Source organism: Copadichromis virginalis, linkage group LG16, assembly GCF_057382275.1.
Source record: "Copadichromis virginalis isolate Kocher_CV1m ecotype Utaka linkage group LG16, C_Virginalis_male_GT1.1, whole genome shotgun sequence".
Lineage (NCBI taxonomy): Eukaryota > Metazoa > Chordata > Actinopteri > Cichliformes > Cichlidae > Copadichromis > Copadichromis virginalis.
The window spans coordinates 12120218-12141376 of NC_140633.1; the positions used below are offsets into that span (position 1 = coordinate 12120218).

At 39.7% G+C, this 21159-nt stretch overlaps 2 protein-coding genes across 3 annotated transcripts in view; one reads left to right on the top strand and one right to left on the bottom strand.

Annotated features, from left to right (window-relative positions):
• Positions 1-29: 29 nt before the first annotated feature.
• Positions 30-8533, top strand: LOC146690347 (alpha-aspartyl dipeptidase). The gene is made up of 8 exons (XM_085435364.1): positions 30-472; positions 1158-1246; positions 3068-3142; positions 3290-3369; positions 5102-5275; positions 7743-7802; positions 7913-7995; positions 8297-8533. Exons 1-8 carry the CDS (start codon positions 378-380, stop codon positions 8361-8363), a joined length of 723 nt encoding a protein of 240 aa, XP_085291490.1. The 5' UTR covers positions 30-377; the 3' UTR covers positions 8364-8533.
• A 128-nt stretch (positions 8534-8661) lies between these two features.
• itgav (integrin, alpha V) overlaps positions 8662-21159 on the bottom strand; it is a 40729-nt gene continuing 28231 nt past the window's right edge. For both annotated transcript variants that reach the window (XM_085435363.1, XM_085435362.1), the window contains 14 exons: positions 20930-21081; positions 20612-20749; positions 20330-20397; positions 20084-20222; positions 19770-19862; positions 19407-19486; positions 15869-15949; positions 15450-15555; positions 14933-15091; positions 14221-14355; positions 13912-14025; positions 13193-13300; positions 12319-12438; positions 8662-12130 (listed from right to left, as the gene is read on the bottom strand). In XM_085435363.1, coding sequence (XP_085291489.1) covers positions 12038-12130; positions 12319-12438; positions 13193-13300; positions 13912-14025; positions 14221-14355; positions 14933-15091; positions 15450-15555; positions 15869-15949; positions 19407-19486; positions 19770-19862; positions 20084-20222; positions 20330-20397; positions 20612-20749; positions 20930-21081 — 1586 coding nt within the window. In that variant the 3' untranslated portion in view covers positions 8662-12037. The remainder of the gene's footprint in view (positions 12131-12318; positions 12439-13192; positions 13301-13911; positions 14026-14220; positions 14356-14932; positions 15092-15449; positions 15556-15868; positions 15950-19406; positions 19487-19769; positions 19863-20083; positions 20223-20329; positions 20398-20611; positions 20750-20929; positions 21082-21159) is intronic.

Sequence of the window (21159 nt, forward strand, 5' to 3'; positions counted from 1 at the left end):
GGAGAAACGAAATAGAGGTACTTTTATTATGAAAGTACTTGGTTAGAAGCGCTAGTGTTGTTTCCGCTAGTGGTAAAATTGATCAAATACAACTACTCCTTATAAAAAGTATTAGCTGGATCCAGTGTAAGTTTAAAGTAGAAAGGACAGAGCGGCTCTGATAGTAACACGGTGTGCTGCACCGTGAATGCTGCTGTGAGCTTTAAACGGCTCCAAGGTGAACTTCCGTGGCGGGATCAGAGTTGATGAGAGCCGGTTTACGGGCTGTCAGGGAGCCGCTATCAGCCTAATCACAGCTGAACTGTGACCCCGGACCTCTGGACTCCGCCGCACTGAAACTTCTGTGGGTTTTCTTCTGTTTCTCTATTCGAGCCAAGATGAAGAGGAGACTCCTGCTGGTGTCCAACTCCACTTTGCACGGCAGTGGTTACCTGGAGCACTGTCAGCAGCACATCTCCAGCTTCTTTGGAAAGTAAGTTAGCGCCGCGGTTCATATATGTGGGCCAGAAAGTTGACAAAGGGGACAGGAAACAGGAAGTGGGGCCAAAGTCAAGTGACATGCAAAGACGTAAAAGAAAGATGAAAGTTTTTATTTTTTTATTCTGTCAGTTTACTGAGCAAACGTGGATTATAATTGCATTTGTATTTGATTCTTTGTAAATCCCTCTACGAGCAGGGGCGTTTGCAGAATTTTTCAGGGTGGTGGCAGAGTGGGGTGGGGGGTTGGGATGAGGGGGTTGGAAGGAAAAGGAAATCAGAATAGCTGATCAGAAATAAATATGTTGTAGAAAACCTGAACAGCAAAGAATGGGCACAGTTTTCTGGTTCATATATAAGCCTGCCCACTCATATGTATGAAATTCAAATTATGCTGCACTTTTAATCTGTTCATAAGGTTGTATTTAATGGTAAACACAACTTGTGTTTGAAAACCCATGAAACTAATAAAATGTAATTATATAGAGTACCTAATAAATATTCTTAGCTCTGTTACTCAGCATCAATGTAATACTGTAAAGTTATGGACAGAGGGCAGTGAAAATCCTTAGAATGAAATCTTTTTAAGTTTAGTGTGCAGACATTCACGACTGGCCTTGAGGTAGGACTCCCGATGGCCTGTCTGGTGTTTATCATGAATCTGTTTGTATGTATTTCAGAGACGTGAAGAGGGTGCTGTTTGTTCCTTATGCTCTCCATGATAGAGACGCCTACACTAAGTTAGCCAGAGACAAGTTTAAGACTCTTGGTAGGTTCATGTAACAGATTATTTTTGAGTCTCATACTGTACACCTGCTTGTTAGTTTCATATTTATAAAGCCTTAAGTAATTATATGCCTTTGTGTTCATGTTTAATAAAACATACATTTATTTAAGAGTTGTGTTCTATATTTTTCTCTTACTTTAATATTTGAGGGTGTGTATATATTCTATATTTTGTTTTGGAAAGCACAGTTTTCAGTGTTTCTAGGAATTTTTCTGTATATCCATCTATACATTTTTTGCCACTTATCTGGGGCCGGGTCATTGACAGTAGCAGCAAAAGCACAGAAGTCCAGCAACTGCTTGTAGCTGATGTCGGGGAACACCATGGCATTCCCAGGCCAGGCAAGAGATGTAATTAATCCAATGTATCTGGGTCTAGGACATGCCTGGAACACTTGCTCAGGAGACATTCAGGAGACATCCTAATCAGATGCCCAACTGATTAGGATGTAACTGGCTCCTTTTGGTGTGGAGTAGTGGTTCAGTCATTCTAAATTCTACCTGAATGACTGAACTCGCCACACTATCACTTAGCGAAAGCCCAGCCTTTCAAAGGAAACTCATTTCCACTGCTTGTAGCTCCAGTCTCATTCTTTTGGTCACTGCTCAGAGCTTGTGACCACAGGTGAGGGTGTGGATGTGAATCGGTTGGTAAACTGATGGCTCAGAGCAATCTACCAGTACAAAGTCCTCATCACTGGAGATACAGCCCTGTCTTTCAATCTTCCACTTCCCTATCTTGGGAACAAGTCACAGTCATACTTGAACTCATCCACTTGGGATAGCAAGTCTCTAACTCGGAGTGGGAACTCAATCCTTTTCCTTTTCAGAACCCTGGCTTCAGACGACTTGGACCCACCAATGAAGCCAACAGGATCACATCAACTGCGGAAAGCAGAGAGCACCAAAGTAGAAGGCCTCTGTCTCTTTGAGCAAACAAGTAGATGGGCTCAATTTGCCTTTTTGAGCTGTGCCTGTCTGGACCACATGTGCTAAGGCCCAGCAATCAGATGCTCTACCTCCCTTCCAGGTCATGCTGCAGGGTGTGGTCCCGGTAACCCTGTCCAACAAGAGACCCTACCTGGGGCAAGTCCATAGGACATCATAGCCGATGGAATCACCGAGACACACAGACCGCTCCTCCGTAGTATAGTAATAATTTATGGGTGATTCACACGTTTAAGGTGTTATGCTTTATGGTATTTTGAAATGAATTTTCCCCTGTATTTTCTGTGCAGTTTCTCCTATATATTCTAGTGTATTCTGTGTATTTCCTTGTGTTTTCTGTGCATCGTGTTGATGTAAGTCAGTGTATTTGGTCTATCTTGAGCCACAGTCCAGGGGCGATCGTGGCTCAAGAGTTGGGTGTTCGTCTTGTAATTGGAAGGTTGCCGGTTTGAGCCCCGGCTCGGACAGTCTTGGTCGTTGTGTCCTTGGGCAAGACACTTCACCTACCGCCTACTGGTGATGGCCAGAGGGGCCGATGGAGCGATATGGCAGCCTCGCTTCTGTCAGTCTGACCCAGGGCAGCTGTGGCTACACCTGTAGCTGCCTCCACCAGTGTGTGAATGTGAGAGTGAATGAATAGTGGTATTGTAAAGTGCTTTGAGGGTCCCAAAAAGCGCTATATAAATGCAATCCATTATTATTTATGTGCATTTTGGTGTTTTCTCCATTTTTTCTGCATTCTTTCAGTATTTGTTTTTGTTTTCGATTTCAGTGCATACGATAGTTTACAGGACATGCTTTGCTAGATGTAATTCAGTCAAATCCTACATGTCATAAGAGCATTTGTCTTCTGCAGGTTATGAGGTGGACAGCATCCACGAGGCCTCAGACCCTGTAGATGCTGTCCAGAAGGCCGAGGGCATTTTTATAGGTGAGGAACATCTGAGGAAAGCAACAGCTCTTGGAATTTCTTCAGGGATTTCACACTTTTTCTCTTTCTCTTATTCTACATTACCATCTAACCTTTACTTTACCCAATCTGCAGTATGGAGATGCTAAAAGAGGCTTTTGTTTGTAGGTGGAGGCAACACTTTCCGGCTGCTGAAGAGTCTTTATGACAACAAGGTGGTGATGGAGATCAGGAAGAGAGTGATGGAGGTATATTTAATCCAAAAATATTTACTGGAACAAAACAAGACAGCAAACAAACAAAATACTTTATAATTGCAAAATGTAACATTTTTACAAATGGTTATATATATAGATTGATAGATGTTGTTTTTTATTAAAAACATTCCATTTCAATATAATTTTGTGTATGTTTTATAAAAACATATACTATTGTCTTATGAGGGTTTTAAATAAATTTAATAGATTTGGGGGAGTTATGTACACATTTTATATGAATATGCACTAGAGATGGACCGATCCGATATTACGTATCGGTATCGGTCCGATACTGACCTAAATTACTGGATCAGATATCGGAGAAAAATAAAAAATGTAATCCGATCCATTAAATATCACGAAAGCACCTCACAAAACTTGCAACACGCCGTAACTCACCTCAGAACGTATGCATCACGTGATAGAGCAGCTATGGCATGCAGGACCTGTCGGTGGTCTGGATAGCATGTGGAGCTTCGCTAGCAACCTGGCATTTCATCTCCGACAAAGTTATCCCCGGCGACTGCCTCTCGCTCTCCGGCTGCTACTTCAATCATGAAACTGCTTAAATCAGCTGATCGGCTTTTCTGTCGCGAGTCTGTCTCTCGTTTGTTTTTGGCCCACTTTGCGCCAGAAAGAGGAAACCAGCGGCTGAACAACAGCAGCACGTTTAAGCTTGATAAGCTGTTGTTAGAATTTATTTAATATTAATTTCTACACCAGGATCTTTTTCTACGTAGCTGACGGCTGGTAACTGTGCAGGGGCGGATCTAGCAAAGTTTAGCCAGGGGGGCCGATAGGGCATTAACAGGGAAAAGGGGCACAAAGACATACTTTTCTTTCTTATTCTCATTTAAAATGTCGAGCTTTTAATAAATAATTATCTGACACCCAAAGTTTTAATTTGATGTAAAATGAATAGAAGTCAATTACTGTACATAGTGACTATTAAGTCTAATATATATACCCTAGTAAGCTATAGTACTTTTTACTTTGGGAAGGTACCATCTGTGCAGTCTGCAATTTTGTTGAAGAAAGATGTTGAATCTATTTAATATTTCTTGAAAAATAATTGATTTCTGTGCATTTTTTTTCACACTGCATCAAATTAAGGTTGATTACGTCGATTAAGCATCATGAGGTGGAGCGTGAGGGGTGGTTCCCTATTTTTTATTTATTTATTTTTATTGTTGCTGGGAGTTGGAACCCTATTAGTTAGGTTGCTTAATATTTACGCTAAGTACTCTTTAAAATACCAGAATAGGGAGGATGGTGTAGGTCTAAGTTTATTAGATTGATCAGTATTGCTGAACTATGAAATATTTTTTTTGTATACAGGTATAACAGAATAGCTTTAGTGTAGTTGTTGTTTTAAACTTGAGTATGAACTTGCAGACTTGCAAAATGCAGCAAGATATTTAAAAAACAGTTTTGTTGATTAAAAAACACTATCGGATTCATATCGGTATCGGCAGATATCCAAATTTATGATATCGGTATCGGTATCGGACATAAAAAAGTGGTATCGTGCCATCTCTAATATGCACATAAACAACAGACCAAATCGATTAGATTCTTTAAAAAATAATTGCAGAAAAATTCTGTCTTGATTATTAAAAAGAAATTAAACCAATGATTCCTGTGTGCTCTTAGTTAAGTAGTATGACTACTTCTTGTCTCCCTTTTCTTTACTCCCTCCCACATTCTTTAAATCCTTGCCCAGGATGGTGTCCCCTACATGGGCTCCAGTGCAGGCACTAATGTGGCCACCATCAGCATCAGTACCACTAACGACATGCCCATTGTTTTCCCTCCGTCCTTCTCTGCCATTGGCCTCGTCCCCTTCAACATCAACCCGCACTACCTGGACGCCGACCGCACCAGCCGCCACATGGGGGTGAGTCGCACAGCCTGAGGTTCTGTTTGCTGTGAGGAGGCCGTTAGGCCAGGTTAGTCTAGACTTTGTCTCTGCAAATAATCAGTTTTATAATCAGAGTTACTGATTGTCAGAGCTGGAAATAACTATATATTTTATAACAAGTAGAGCTTTGGATGCTTGTTTTTGAGGATTTCTATTTTCTGTTGCTTTACACTGCTACTAGATGAAGCTGAAATTCTTGCTGCAGACACTCCAGCCACAGTCCACTGCAAAGCCTTCACTAATATATAGATAAATGAAACTGATCAGAGATACTGGGAGTATTACAACTACTCAAAATTCCGAACTGCTACGAGCCCGAGGTTAAAAATCGTCAGTGAAAAACGATGTAGGAGTCTTTGTTTTGCTAGCTGGTTGACAGATATAAGAAAATGATTACTGCACTGAGCTGTCGCTTGTATGCCGTATCAGTGTTATAAGTAACACTCTAACATTGCTTTATGGCTGCCCTCTGCTCAGAGATAAGCAGATATGTTTGGAAGCGACAAAGCAACAACATGTTTGCACTATGAGTAATATGTAAATAAAATAATTAAGCTGTTGAAACAGCTCCAACAGTGAAACGGTGGAAGTGCCATGGAGGTTTTTCGCTTGGCTTTAAAAGGATGTCGCTTTACACTGAGTGAATTTGGACCTCAGTAAATCTGCAGTAGTAGATCAACTGCTCGTCCACTTTGAAAGGAGACAATTAAGGTGGTACAGGAATCTGATTAGGATGCCTCCAAGATGACGTATAACAAACATGTCCTACCAGGAAGAGCCAAGGGCAAACACAGGACACACTGGAGAGATTATATCTCTCGACTTCGGAACACCTCCGTGTCTCCCTGGGACGAGGTGGATGAGGTGGGTGAGTAGAGGGAGCTTTGGGCTTCTCTGCTGAGACCTTAGCCCCTCTGACCTGGACCGTAGAAGATGAATGGATATATCTGCTCTTTATTACTTAATAACTTCATGCCACAGAATGATAGTTAGGAGAAAGACGATAACACCAGTGGGAATCTTTTTAATAAATGATTATGCACTACCTGCATTTTGTGGTCATATTAAGTATCTCTGCAGAAACGAATGGAGACACAGTAGGAAATAACCAAGACTGGACTCCAGCCTAAACTGGATGCATTCTAGACCTTAAGGGTTTATAAACAATCTGCATGAAGGGACAGATGATTTGCAGAAGGTTTGACTGACATGAGTTCCAGCTAACACGTGATAAAACAGCCTGAGGAAATTATGCAACACTCAGAGCTGTAAAACTGCAACAGCTGACAAAAAAGCTGCAGTGTCAGCAAAGCGATTTAGGGTAGCTCTGACCAATGTGATGACATGCAATGTTTAGTTTGAGGGTTGTGAAACACTGAATTCATAGAGCCAGGCCATGGGGTAGCAGTTGCACTACCTACAGGGCGTGGCAGCAAGCATCTGGTGTCCAGCTTAAGGGAGAACACGAACTATTATTCTTAAATGGTTTAAAAAACGTTCCTGAGGTGTAAATTTCGTTCATGGAAGTGTGATTTTCATCATTTCTTGTTCAGATGGTAAAAGTGTCAGAAAACAGGAAAGGTTTGCTCAGTGCAAGCTGTCAGAGGGTAAGGTGAAGTCTGGAGTATGAGTTTTGTTATTGCATACATTTCATAGTGAAATGATTCTGATGCTGTAATGATATAGAAGAAGAAGAAAACCAAAACAAAACAAAATCCAAATCCTGACACTAGAAAAGAACTGAAGAATAATTGCATTTTGTGCTGGAAAAATGATTTACATTGACAAGCAGTTGTTAGCATTTGTTAACAAACAGCTGTGAGAAGAATCACAAAGGAAAAACAATCACTTCATAAAAATATTTGCGTCGATAAAGCACAAATTTATTTTCTGAAAGATATATTGCTGTGTCCACCGACCCCTGGTGGTCACTCTTGGTGATTGCAACAGTGACAAATGTTAATAAACCTAGATTTGTATCTTTAAATATTTTAGTTTTTATTTATGTTTATAATTTATTTTAATATCATCACACATTTGGGAGCAGTATTTAGCTGAACAGACATGAGCAACTGTGGTTTAGGAGGTACACTGGGTCATCTGTTTGGAAGGTCAGCGGTTCAATTCCCAGCTCCTCTAGTCGTCCATGTAAGATACTAAACCCCGAGTTTCCCCTTTGGTTTGGGTTTTCTTCTGTCATTGTAATGTGGTCACAGCAGCAGGTATTCAGCAAAACAGGAATGCTGTTATTAAAATACACTTGCTGAATTAACTGAGGACAGTTTGTCACCAATGAGCAGTTGTCCTTATTTCTTGTTAAAAAGAAGAGTGAATGACGAGGTTATTTTGAACATTTTGTCACATCAATAGTTATATTTCAGCTGTGGTTTCAGCCTCCACTGTTTCCACTGTGCTTACAATCTTGAATCTTGTTTTCATGTAGGAAACCAGAGAGCAGAGGATCATCCAGTACCACGAAGAACCCGATACTCCGTGTGTCCTGGTAAGTGAGGGGAAGCAGACCTGCATACATGTAATAGTGCTTAAATCTTTCATGCCGAGAAGATGAAGCGGCTTCATTAGAAAATTACCGTCTTTTTTGTTTGTTGTCAGGGTCTGAGGGAGGGCTCCCTGCTGCTAGTGGAGGGAAACAAAGCGACACTGCTGGGAACCACTAAGGCCAAACTGTTCACCAGGTAACACACTAAGTTTTCATGACTTGAGATGACATCACACTGACTTATCCAATCTCCTTTCTAATCGACTGTAGCCTTTATTAGCCTTACACTAAAACAAAATTAGTTTAATGTTAACATGTTCTTAACTAAATCTAAACAGCATCCCAGCAATGCGGCTGTGTAACCAGGGTGTGTACATCATCAGTAGAACAAACACACAATTTGAGAACGCGAAACAAGTTGAGTTATTCCAGTGACCAGAAAATATCAGCAGGATTTTTATAAATGCTTTCTTTTTGTGTATAATTATGTGTTTCAGGAAAAAGCCCACAGTGGAGTATGAGCCAGGCAGTGACCTTAGCTTCCTGCTAACTGATGCACAATGATCGGTCAAATGGAAGCAAGACGAGGAGCACAAAGTTTTCAATGTTTCTGGTTGGAACAGAATAAAGATTTTAAGGAAACATCTAATGTGTCTCTCCAGTAAAGTTAATCTAGTATTTTTTTTTTTTAGCAACTTGTGCAAAAACCTGAATAAATTAAAACAAAAATTGACCATTAAGTCTGTAAAGTACAAATTCCTTCCAATTTACACATGGTGATGTGATTTAAATGCAATATTCGTATATACATTTGTAAAAGGCTGCCTGGTTTAAAAAGAAGAGATCACCACAAAACACTGAACAGATGTGAACAAATCAGTTTATTTTAGTTTAAAGGTAAAATCATCTCTTTATGAAATCATTGTTTTATTCTCTATGTGAAAGAATACATACATCAAAAATAGTCAATATTTTCTTAGGGCAGAAAGAAACACGGAGCAATATTAAATACAAATGACTGGCTGCAAATCACTCGTATCTGCCAGGAGGCTTTGTTTTTTTTTTATTATTCCTCCATATTTAACACAAACTCCTCTACTCACCAAAGGCTTTTGCATCATCGCTCAGGACAACGGTGCTGACAATAAGGTCATATCAAAGATGTGAGGACAGAAATAAATGTTTTAGCGATTTGCAGCTTTTCTGAGTAATTTGAAATGACTGATACTGAAATGAACAGATTTCTGTCCAACTGACTCCTGGCAAAGAGAAACATGCTGTTTTGGTCTAATTTACACACAATCAACCTTAGAAAACCTTTATAGAAAAAATTAACAGTGCAGTGAAGCCGCTCAGTTTATCTCCCGCATGAGAGCACTGACCTAAGATCAATCCTCATACCAAAATCACTCATTTGTTAAGAAGTGCCGTCCGACACAAACACACAACTCTTTGCTCAAGTAGGACAAGTTGGTTCAAAGTATTGGTTAAGATGCCACTGAAAGAAAACAATGTATAATGTGCTTATTAAAGTCTTCCTGTTATTTTATGATGAATGTTACCTGCATTATTATATTTGTAAACCTATAATCAGCTATAAACATTAATTTATAATGCGAACCCAATATGGGTAAATAGCAAAGTATTTTTTTCTTTTTTTTTTCTTAAGTATTAGAGCAATCATATACTCAAAACACAAAGTAGAAACCTGCGTTTGTTTTAACTTGTTCCCAGCAAAGCTGCCAGTCTGAAATCTGAATGTAAATAAGTAGAAATCCAAAAGGCCTCAGTGAAGGAAAAACTGTCACAACCAATTCAGTGAAAAGGACTACAAGTCTTTTTAAAAAGAAGTTTGTGATTTAAAACTACACAATAAAACTCTATGCTTGTTGCTGTGTGAGCTGAACGGGCCTCAACTAGTGATTACAATGAAACATGAACCAATCACATGCTTGCAAATACACAATCCAATCGATCATGTCAACACACACTGGTCAACACTCAAGTCGCAGCTCACTAACACTAAAACAGCCCGTACTTTGCCAGGTTAGAATTACTAATAGTCTGTTAAGCTCCACCCCCATAGTTACTATTGCTGTTGCTCTAGCCACTGACTGAAGGTATTTACACATGTTGACAAATCTTAAACATTAAAATGTGTAATGTCTTAAATACTTTCTTTCATCAATTGGTCAGGTTAAAAATAAAAATCCAAAAAAAATGTTTTTAAGTTTATCTATTCACTTGAAAAATAACTGAAATTGTTCATTTAATAATACTTGTTAGGATCTAGAATGCATTTAATGTATGGCAAATATAGACCGGTTTCCATACAGCCTGAAACATTTTCTCAGCCAGTTACAGCTCTTTGCTTGCAGAGACACAACATAAGATCAGCTTCAACATAATGATGCGAGATATGAGGCTTCTGTGGACTGACTAATCAGACAGAACTTAAAATGATTTTCAACCATTTTCTGCACAAACAAAATTACATTTGGCCAAACATTTTCTTGATTGTGTTGAAAAAGGTTGGACAAACTTCTAAAACTCTAATTAATGTTGTGTACAAAATACAAAGGAAACAACCACCAACATCCCAAAGCAAACTCATACAAGAGAAATGCAGATCAGCTACCCCACACACAAAGCAGGAAGAGAAAAAACAAGCGTACATAAGGGCAAATATATTATTGTGAGCTTCCCATCATCCCATGCTACAGCAGATAAACCAGTTTTACCGAAACATCTAAAAAGACCTGAATGCAGCTAACTAGCTGCTTCAGTTACCGTATTGCTTTGTTTTTGTTTGTTTTTACATTGCTGGTTGATCAAAATTAATCACGTCACTAAAACAAAAAGAAAAAAAACATTTACTAAATTACAAGTGGAACCCGACTGATAAAAATTCAATATATCGGCCGATACTCTCACATATGAAATAAACACTTGTTTTGCGTAGTAATAATTTGAGTCCATACTAAGATAATATGGCACATCACTGTGACATATGTGTTATTTGTTTATGCTCTGCTTGGATCAGTTGGCTATTGTGTTTGTGGTGTTTTACGCTTCTTGTGTCTCAGCTGGGATAATGTGTTTTTATAGCGCACCTTTGCTGATTTAAACTCCACTGATTCAGTCTGTGGTATTCTATAATACAATACAATAATAATCACTGGCTGTATTAATAATTAACTGCTCTTAGAAACTCTAAAACAATGACTTAAGTGTAGCATAACAACAAGGCTGTTTATCTCATTGCTGAATTTGTGTTTGGATGGAAAATGTGAAAATTAAGGTGGTTTATGCTTCTTATAACTTCTGGAAAACTGTAATTTTGATTTCAACTGCCTGCTGGAACAAAACCATTAAGTTTCTCGATTTGTTAAAGGAATAGCTCAACGGTTTAGGACATGTTCAGAATGACAACAGGCTTGTGTTTGAATATTAAATATGAAACTGCAGTGGATTAGCTTGGCTAGGGAACAGCTAGCGTGGTCCTGTGAAGAGGTAACAAGATCTGCCTGGCAGCTTTAATGTTCACTAATATGCTCTAGCTTGTTTAATTTTTAATGCTTGAATTGTAAATATGAAATTCTGCATTTTTCAAATGTTGAATACAATACAAGAGATCGACTTGCTAGCTCTCACAGCTAGTTTGTAAAAGCATTTTGACACATTTTATCAATAATGATTTTAGGGAACAAAAAACATTTATTAAATGTTTATATAATACTTAGAGTTGTGATTTTTAATATCATTAATGTGAAAAGATGAGGTGAATTTTCTTTGTTCCCAGTCCCATGTTAAGGTAAGCTAATCAAGCTGTAGCTTTATATTTTTAAAGCAGGCAATCTGATCATGCAACTCTCACAAATTAAACAAATGTATGTGTGAACTCACAAAACATCTGCAGTTCGTAACATCAGCGTCGTTCAGCCATCACGCACACACTGTGATGCAGCTTCTCAGGAAACGTCGAACTGCTCCTTTAACACTAAACTTTGTGGATTTTGTTTGATCAATGTTTTCCAGATTCTCTTTTGGCACAAATACATGTTGACTTTTTTTTTAAAAAAAAAACAAAATAAAAATAAAACCAGCACATTAAATCTTAAATCATATCATTATCTGCCATCCAACAGTCAATACAGTGAAATGCTCTCAGAGGCCTTTTTACCCTGATTTCTTCCCACCCCCTACTGATTTGCCATCAGTCCCTCACAGTTTGACATCTAGGCATCAGTGTTTCCGTTCTCCTCCGGCTGCAGCTGCTCCTTTTCAATGCAGTCCTCCTGTGGGGGGCGGACTCTCTTAAAGAAACCCAACTGCACAGGAGAAGAAGAAGAAAAGAGGGCACAAGAGTCGGTTATATTTGGTAGTGAAAGTGGTGTTTCAGCCATTAATCTGACACAGAAGAGCAACGTCTGAACACACGTCTCAGTGTAAAACTACAGAAGCTTAGGAAAAAGGAAAAAAGCAGCACAAGAACAGTGACAATGGACATGTTTACTACCTTGTACATGATGAAGATAAGCAGCGCCAGCAGCAGCAGTCCTGCCAGCACAGCCAGAGCCACCACCCAGCCTGGCACTGGTGGAGGAGGCTCAGCCACCCAAACCACTGATACACTCACCTGAAACGAGACAAAACCAAAAACATACTTACTTCGTCCTGATCAGCTTAAAGTCATTATGCTGTTATAAAATGACCAATCTAACTCTTTAAAATATGCACTGTCCTTCCATCTGTGTTCCTTTAAGGCTGTTATAATAAATTCCTCAAGACTGGTATCAACTTGTTCCAACGCTTCATTAAGTCTACGGTCCATAATCTTTACGAAGAGTCGGAGTCTAAATGCCAGCGAGTGCTTCCGAACACGCTGTGGACCTGCACTAACATGTTTTATCAGTGATTTAGAGACTGCTGTGTTATAGCAAAACACTGAAGAATGTGTTTTCTCTGACTGATTTAAAATCTAATATTAAGGGACTCCTACTGTTTATATGATTACATTTCATGTAGTTTATGTGAAAATATGAGCTCATTCAGAAATCAAGATTTTTTCTTTTGTTTTTTGTTTTTCTGCAGACAGGAACTGGTTTGTGTAACAACAAGGTGAGAGAGCTTATTTTTCATCTCCTTGCTGATAACGAGTCTACTGTCATGAGTCTGACTTCCTGCACTGAGAGGTTTTGTATGCTTGTTTATCTTTCTGTGAAATTCTTTGAACTTCAGAAGAAAACCATAACTTTAAAGTCACTAGTTTGCTACGTATTTCATTCATGAAACCTCCGTATATGTGCACACGCATTTTGTGTTGACTTTCTGTTTGTAGATAATTTTGTGTCTTCCATGCAGTGCTGATCATTTCTGTTTGTGTGTCTTACTGTGGTGCTATTGGATGGTAGCTCCATCTCCAGGTTCTTGTAGGGCATCTCGATCACACTGAAGCTAGCCGTTGATTGTATCACATAGGAACGATTCTGATTCTCAGGCTGAAAGGAGGGAAAAAAGTCACATGTCTGACAAATGAAGTCCAAAATGCTGAGGATAAATCACGACCTGGAGAATGGATATTACCTAACAACAGACATGTGTTCTTCAGCTATTAGAGAAATTAGGACAGAGGTTTAAAAATGTGACAGTCTGGGCAACACTGTTCTGGTTATTTGTTTACATTTTGGCAAAAAGTCCAGATTATGAATGTTGGATTAGCTACTAGCAACCACTGCATGTAATGCACCCATAGATGCACAGGCAGCCATCACTGGGTTAGTGCAACAGTGAAACTTTATAAAGACCAGCTTTTGTTTCTAAGACGTTGCACACATGTTCTGTTGTGTGATTAGATTCCATTTATTTGCATAGCACCAAATTGCAACAACAGTTGCTTCGAGGTGCTCTATATTGTAAGGTAAAGACACTACAATAATATGATGGAGACACACAGCAAACCCAAACCAGTGCATGTTGTGTTGTGTTAATCAGGAAAGGAAACAGAAAGAAAAGAGCATGCATTTATAATTTAAGAGAACACAGACACAGAGCTGGTTGCTGTGTTCAGTAACATTGCTCTGCCCTAACATAGGTGCTTTTATTTGATTACCCTGAGGAAGTTGTTGACATCCAGTCTGGAGTAGATGAAGAGGATGGCGTTCTTCCTCCTTTCTAGACGACCGACCTGACATTTCAGTGTCAGACACTTAGCTGTGTGGCAGTCCTACACACACACACACACACACACACACACACACGAAATGAATGCTTTTCTTTAGGAACGCAATTTGATTGGGAGATGTCATCTAAAGCTGCTGGGATGCATCAGCTGTTCTTAGCACGATCAGGCATGAGTCAAGGTGTAATTTCATGTCATACAAATGGGTTATTCAAAGCATATGTGCTTGTGTAGATTTACCAGTGTCTGCAGGTCATTCTCTGCATTTCTGGACTCCAGATCTCTCCTCTGGCGGACGCTGTTTTGATTCCGTCCCTCCGACTCTCGTCCTCCAGGCGTAACAGTGCTGGTGTTCTTTGAAGTGCTCACTGGGTTCTGAAAGACACAGACACACAAAGAAAGGCTTATTTGTTGGAAACATGTAAGAGAAGGAGCACTGCCACAGCAGCACATTATTAATTGGAACAGCAGAAATACTTCTTATTGGTGTTTAAAGCTACTTTGTCTAATTACAAACTGAAGAATTCAACAAAAACTTTCACCACTAGAGGGCAGCTTTTTATCAGCTGGTGTTGACATGTTTGTTGGTCTGCGCTGCTGTTTGACTTTGAACATTTGATTTAGCTACCCCATTTCCTCAAGAGGCTTTGCCTTTTTCTCTCACCACCACTGTAAGCAGGTGTGTCCTGTGATGATGTGGCCGCTTAACTGAAGGTTAAACTGACTCAGCATGTTTTGGTACAAAGTGGTATAAAGTACAGCCTGGCAATAGTTTAATGTCAGCTGATCTCTTTAAGATAATCCATGGTTGTGATAGTCATATTTTTAAGCACAAATTTAGAAGAAGTACCTTTAAGATCACAATTGACAAAACTGTGGAAAGAAGCTGTATGTTGTGAACTGTTTGAGTATTGGTGTGCATTTGTGTTGTTTCTGTATTTGTGTGCCTTACAGAGACATTGAGTGGGTTTATCTGTATGTCAGTGGTACAGTTGATGGGTCCCTCTGTGTCGTAGCTGGTGATGTAGAGCAGAGAGCTGTTTCTAAACTGGTACGGCCACTTGACCTCCAGCGCTGCCTTACTGAACGTACTGGGACCGTTGTTCAGGAGCTGTGAAAGGGGAATGCAAGTTTTAATCTCAGTCCAAAGAAATAAAAATACAGAAGAAATATTTTCAATAACCACTGGCATTAAATCTGTGACTGTGAAGCTCTAATAAATCATTTCAAAAAACAAAAAGCAGTTGAACTATACAATAATACCAAAAGGGTGGGAGACCAAGAAATACAGTCTCATATAGCATAATTCATTGTGAAATCATGAGGTCAGCTTGACCTACATTACATTATGCTTGCTGCTAATAATAATAATAATAATATTATCATCTTGTGCAGTCTTAGTTAAATCAGTGAGATAAAAAAACAGAATCACCCGTCTCTCCCACATGTTCGTGCACGTGTGTCTGTACCTCGTAGACGTGTACTATTTGAGGTCCGATGTCGTCACCGAATACAGGAGGGTCTCTCGGTTTCCAGTTGGCGATAGGAATAAACACCTGACCAGGAGATGAAGACCTGGAAACACATTTTAAGGAACAATGTGAAGCTGGAATCATAAAAACTTGTTTTTAAAGCAAGTTTCAAAGTCAGAGATATACCAGTTAAACGAGGGTGTAGTCAACACTTTTGTTTTTATAGTTGTACAAATTCTGTAGCTTTTAAAGCCTCATCCCTTTTTAAAGATGAGGCAACAAGCTTATCAATTATTATTATTATTTAAATACACTATTGGGAAAATCATATAAATTACAGCCTCTTCTTTTGAAGCTTCTTAAGCAGAAAGAGAAACACCTTCAGGAGCAGCAGTGTGTGTTTCTGTGCGTTTTACCCTCTGATGGAGACTTTAGCGAGTACAGCCAGTTTGATGACGCTGGTGACTTTGGGACTGGTGTTGTCAAACTGGTTAGAGCTGAAAAATCAACAACAAACAGTCACATTCACATGACCAAAAACAAACAAACAAACAAACAAACAAAATCCCTAACCCCTAAATGTGTTAAAATAAACAACATCAGAATACAATGATCTAACCTTATTAAGATAACCTAACCTCGCACACGTCTCTGGACTGTAGATGGAAGCCAGAGTCACCTGAGAGAACCCACACAGACACGGGAGAAGACGTAGAGGCTGGATTTGAACCCAGGACCTTTTTGCTGCGAGGCCATCGTACTAACCACTGTGCCAGGTTTAGTTACATCAGTAATTCAAACTGCGCACAGGTCTGAATGCAATGAATGGTTGTCTGTCTTTATGATTCAGCCCTGCGGCAGACTGACAAATTGTCCAGGGGGAACCGTGCCTCTCGTCCTAGGACAGCTATGATAGGCTCTGCCAGAACCCTATCTTATGCGCAGCAACTCAGTCCTGGAGTCTGTTACATTTCTAATGTAAGGATCCTAAATTGGATAAGCTGAAGAAAATGAATGAATGGCTGGAGAAATATTACAACTTATTGATTACTCTATTCTTATTTGTAAAGCATCTAAAAGACATTTCAAAGAAGATATATGTCATAAAAAAGGCAAATAAAGATAAAGATAAAATAAAATGAAAGCCACTATTGAATAATAAGTCCAGTGAATGATGGTAATAAATACTAAAAAAAGTAAAATCCTGATTAAAAGTTCGAACCTGATGCTAAAGTGCTAAATTCTACATTTGTGCTTATCGTGAACAAAATGCTGTCAGTGCCATACTGCAAATCAAAGACATCACAACACTCAACTGCAACTAACTGACTGAAAATCTGTTGCTCCAACCTGACAAATAAATACAGTAATCACCAACAAAGTTGCTAAAATGTAGAGCTCATGAAAGAAATCAAAAATAAATCAGGAATAAGTCAAATGTAACGGATAATAATAAAGATAACTACCTTAAAAAGTTTAAGAATATGAGAAAAGGTTAAAACATAGTTAATCTGTACATGTCAAAGGTGATGACAAAAAGAGAGAAACGGCCTTCAGAAATCTCCTGGCACACATTTAAGGAGCAGTGAAACTGCTGTGCAGTACGAATGTGTCGATGAGCTGAAGAGGAGGCGAACCAAAGACTGCTGAAAACCCTTCATTAACATACTTCTCTCTCTCTCTCTGCCACAGAAGTACAAAAACACTAACACAGAAGAATGTGAAGACGGAGCTGCTTCCTTCAGAGTTTCAGGGCTTTTGTCATTCAGATGAGCGAGACGAGGAAAACAGCTCTGCTTTAATGAATTAAGTGGGCTTAACACTCAGTCTGATTGCAGTTAGCTTCTATCACGCTAAACCTTCTGAGGTGTGTTGATGCTACTGTACCCTGATTTTCTTTTGTGTCCTTGGAATAACAGCAGAGTCCTTATCATTTCACACTGGATACAGGATGTACTGAAATCCTTCATTTTAAACACTTCTTGAGACTACCATTAATTCCTCATAATGACAAAATGAAAACTTTATTTATATTTTAGCCTTGATTTTAGTCTTTGTGTAACTTTTGCCTCTCTATACACCAGTGTTTGTGTGCTAATATGAAAAAGAAAACAAAAACTGAAGTGCTGTCAGTAGGTGGCACTATGCGGCACTCATTACAATTACCCAGAATTACCTACTGTTGATATTTCAGGCCTTCGAAGTAAGTTCGACTCAATTTTGACCAAGGCCAGAGAGTCCATCATAGTGATTGTGTACAACAATTTTTAAACAACAGATCTGTTTAGAATGTATAAACAGCCCATTTGACTAATAACCAATGTTCCCTCTAAGCTGCGCAATTGCGCACTGCTGGCACACTCTCTGCACACAGAAAATCTGTGCTGCGCACAAAAAAAAAAATCTACCTGAATTGAAATTAAAATTAAAACTTTAACAATTCTGTTTTGCAGTGTGAGTCAGTGAGTGACTGGCTGCTCCCGTATGGGATTAGAACGATGCCACCTTATCCCATAGTCCAGCCAATGATGCGATTCACATTCGTATATACGCAGCTAATCAACGTCGTTGACAGACTATGACAGCGTCCTTATGTGCCGACACCGGTGTTTTAGCTAGCAAAGCAGCGTGGATGATGTGGAGTGAAGCCACGTTAATGACAACGTGTACAACCATTGGAGGTGTGAGCAGGACAGACGGAACAATTGACGGAAAAAGTGTCGACTTTATACCAGTTTTTAAATCGTGTTGATAGGTCACGTAAAACCAGAGATATGATAAAAATATTTTTAATGTTTGGTTTTCTTCCTGAATACCATCGTTGTTTATATTTACTGCGGGAAGAAACGGTAAAAACTGCGTTTTATAAGGAAAACGCTCGAAAACACTCTCCGCCTGTGAGCAAAAACATACTACTACTACTTACTTCCAATAGTGTGAACATACTACACAGGTCATGAACAAGATTTTTTAAATTTTTCATTGTAAGTGGGCTAAAGCAGTTATTTAAAAGTCGTCTAACATAAACGTAAATGCTGTAATTTGATTATTTTAATAAACCATGTGACTTGGATGGATTTGATGCTGGCGTGACCACAGTGCACACGTCTAATGTTGCTCACAGTGGTCCGAGGGACCGCTCAGGGAGTTTGTTTGTTCACTCAGACACATGAAAAATTAGAGGGAACATTGCTAATAACCAAACTAAACTGATGATTAATCCTAATGAAATGTTTGTAATGCATTTTTCTACTAGTCACACATTGACTTTCATACAGCACTTTATCTACCTCCATGGCTCCATGGTCGCAGCAGATGGCCGCCCCTCCCTGAGCCTGGTTCTGCTGGAGGTTTCTTCCTGTTAAAAGGGAGTTTTTCCTTCCCACTGTTGCCAAAGTGCTTGCTCATAGGGGGTCATGTTGGGTTTTTCTCTGTATCTATGAAGCGCCTTGAGACGACTTTTGTTGTGATTTGGCGCTATATAAATAAAATTGAATTGAATTGAATTTAGAATCAACAATTAACCTAACACGTGCATTTTTGCTGGAGTACCCAGCAGGCAAAGGAGGAACATGCAAGCCCCACACAGAAAGGCCCCAGCTGGGATTTGAACCAGGAACCTTCTTGCCCTGTTTCCTAACCACCCCACCACCCTATTACAGCTCTTGTTTCTGTGTGAAGGCACCATCTGACCTCGTTATGACCTTTGTTCTTATGTGTACCACATATGACCACTCCTACACAGTTTTACTGTTCCCCAAGATTTAAAATCCACCTGATCTGAACCGATTCAGGTCGAATTTGTCCAGGAGCAGTCTCGGTGTACAAACATTTATAGCACCTATACAAAAGCGTAGCATCCAGGGTATTTTTGCTTCTATCAAATATCAAAATGGGTTAAATTTGATGAGTTAAAGCAGGGTCAGAACAAAGAGACCAAACACTGTTCCGTACCTGACTATCTGCAGGTCAAAGCGGACAGATGTGTCGTCCTCTGATAGCTGTTGCACGCTGAACCCCAACTCAGCCACCATCTGACCAATGAGAGCACAGGGACAGGGACAATCAGTGAGCAGGAGGATGCAAGAAAATCCAGCAGACATCACTAGACTTGATTTGGTGAACAAAGGTCACTCAAAATAATCGAAACTTCATTACTGACGTATTCTGATTTTAAAGCTGCAGTTCAATATATTTGATTCAAATATTTATTCGGGCAAATCAAATGTGCTTTAAAGTTTTCTTTCCCTTCTGATCAACTTCCAGTTGGACCAACTCCTATGTGTGTGTGTGTCTTTACATGCACCGATCACTGACCTTAGTTCCTCCCTTCATGGGGTTTCCAAGGTCACACACCACCATTTTAGTCTGGTTCTCTTTCTTGTAGGCGCAGGACAGCCTAGACAGGGCCTAAGAAAAATAAGACATCACTGATTATTACAAGAATTATTACCAGCTCAATGATGAACTGGATTGTACAGTAATACTTTATGAACAAACATTCCAATGCAAGAACTTTTCAGCTTTATTTCTCAAAGTACAGCAGCAGGAAAATGTATCTCCTCACTTCAAAGTGAACATTAAACTGATTTTGCCTGAATCTGGGCAAAGTGGAGTGGTGTCTGTATTACCTGACTGCGACCGCTGAAGTCAGCCTGCTGCGGAGGGTAGATGTGGAGTTCGGCCTCGTAGGCTCCCTCGCCTTGATTCTCAGCTGTGATCTCCAGGGTCAGAGCGTTATCATCGCCAATGTAAATCTGGTCACGGTCACTGAAGGGAGGCAAAGAACACTAAACTGAGGGTTTCAACCTAAATTTCCATCCTGATTTCATTGGCAAAACTCTTTGGTTTAACTTAGGTTGAGTTTGTTTTCTCACCTTTTAACCGACAGCTTGAGGTCAGGTTTGCAGATGTTGTCAGGCCCACAGTCCAACAGGATATGAACCTGATGGAGAGAAGAGCAAAGATGAAGATGTTCAGTATCAAAGAACGATAAATAAAAGGAGTCATTCAGTATTGTTTGGTCCAAACTACTATAAAGCCTTCATTATCAAAAAAATTTATTGTGAACTATCATTCTCTACATGCCAACATGACTACCAAAGGCCCTAAAAGTCACAGATCGCTGTTCATTCATTGAATAAGCTGCACATACTTACCTGTTTGTTGATTTCGGATGGAGATGACATGTCAACAATAGGCTGCAATCCCGTTTTGTCTGCAGCCTGCTGGTAGTTCATACTGTACTCCATTGACACTGAGATGGGAGTGATCTTATCCCGGAACTCTCGATTATCCTGACAGAGCAGGAGGAAACATAAAGAGCCATGTTTGTAAATCCATTCCTGGGAAGCATTTTCCTTTTATCCTTCAAACTTTGAAAACCTCTGTGGTCACAAATCCAGTTAACATGCATCTCTAAAAGCATCTTTCATCCTGTGTTAGTCCTGTGATCCTAAACCGTGTGACTCGCTCACCAGGTAGACCCACTGCTCCTCGCAGGTCGGCCCTTTGCCGTTGGACACGGTCGTGTTTTTGGAGTACTGAAAGGTGCCACTGTGCAGGAAGAAGACACGCTTAGTCGTCTCCTTCTGCTTCAAGCGGTCCAACATGAGGTGCACTCGGAAAGCTGGGAGAGTTATTAGACAAAATGTGAATGTTGCACCGCCACAACTAATGCAACTCTTCTTGTTGTGCGGAGGGAAAA

What these genes read in the sequence shown, in the direction of transcription:
- LOC146690347 (XM_085435364.1), top strand. Translation starts at nt 378, where the DNA reads ATGAAGAGGAGACTCCTGCTGGTGTCCAACTCCACTTTGCACGGCAGT. An exon ending in AGACAAGTTTAAGACTCTTG is followed by an intron (nt 1,247 to 3,067) that starts GTAGGTTCATGT and finishes TGTCTTCTGCAG; the next exon opens with GTTATGAGGTGGACAGCATC. An exon ending in AAGGCCAAACTGTTCACCAG is followed by an intron (nt 7,996 to 8,296) that starts GTAACACACTAA and finishes TATGTGTTTCAG; the next exon opens with GAAAAAGCCCACAGTGGAGT.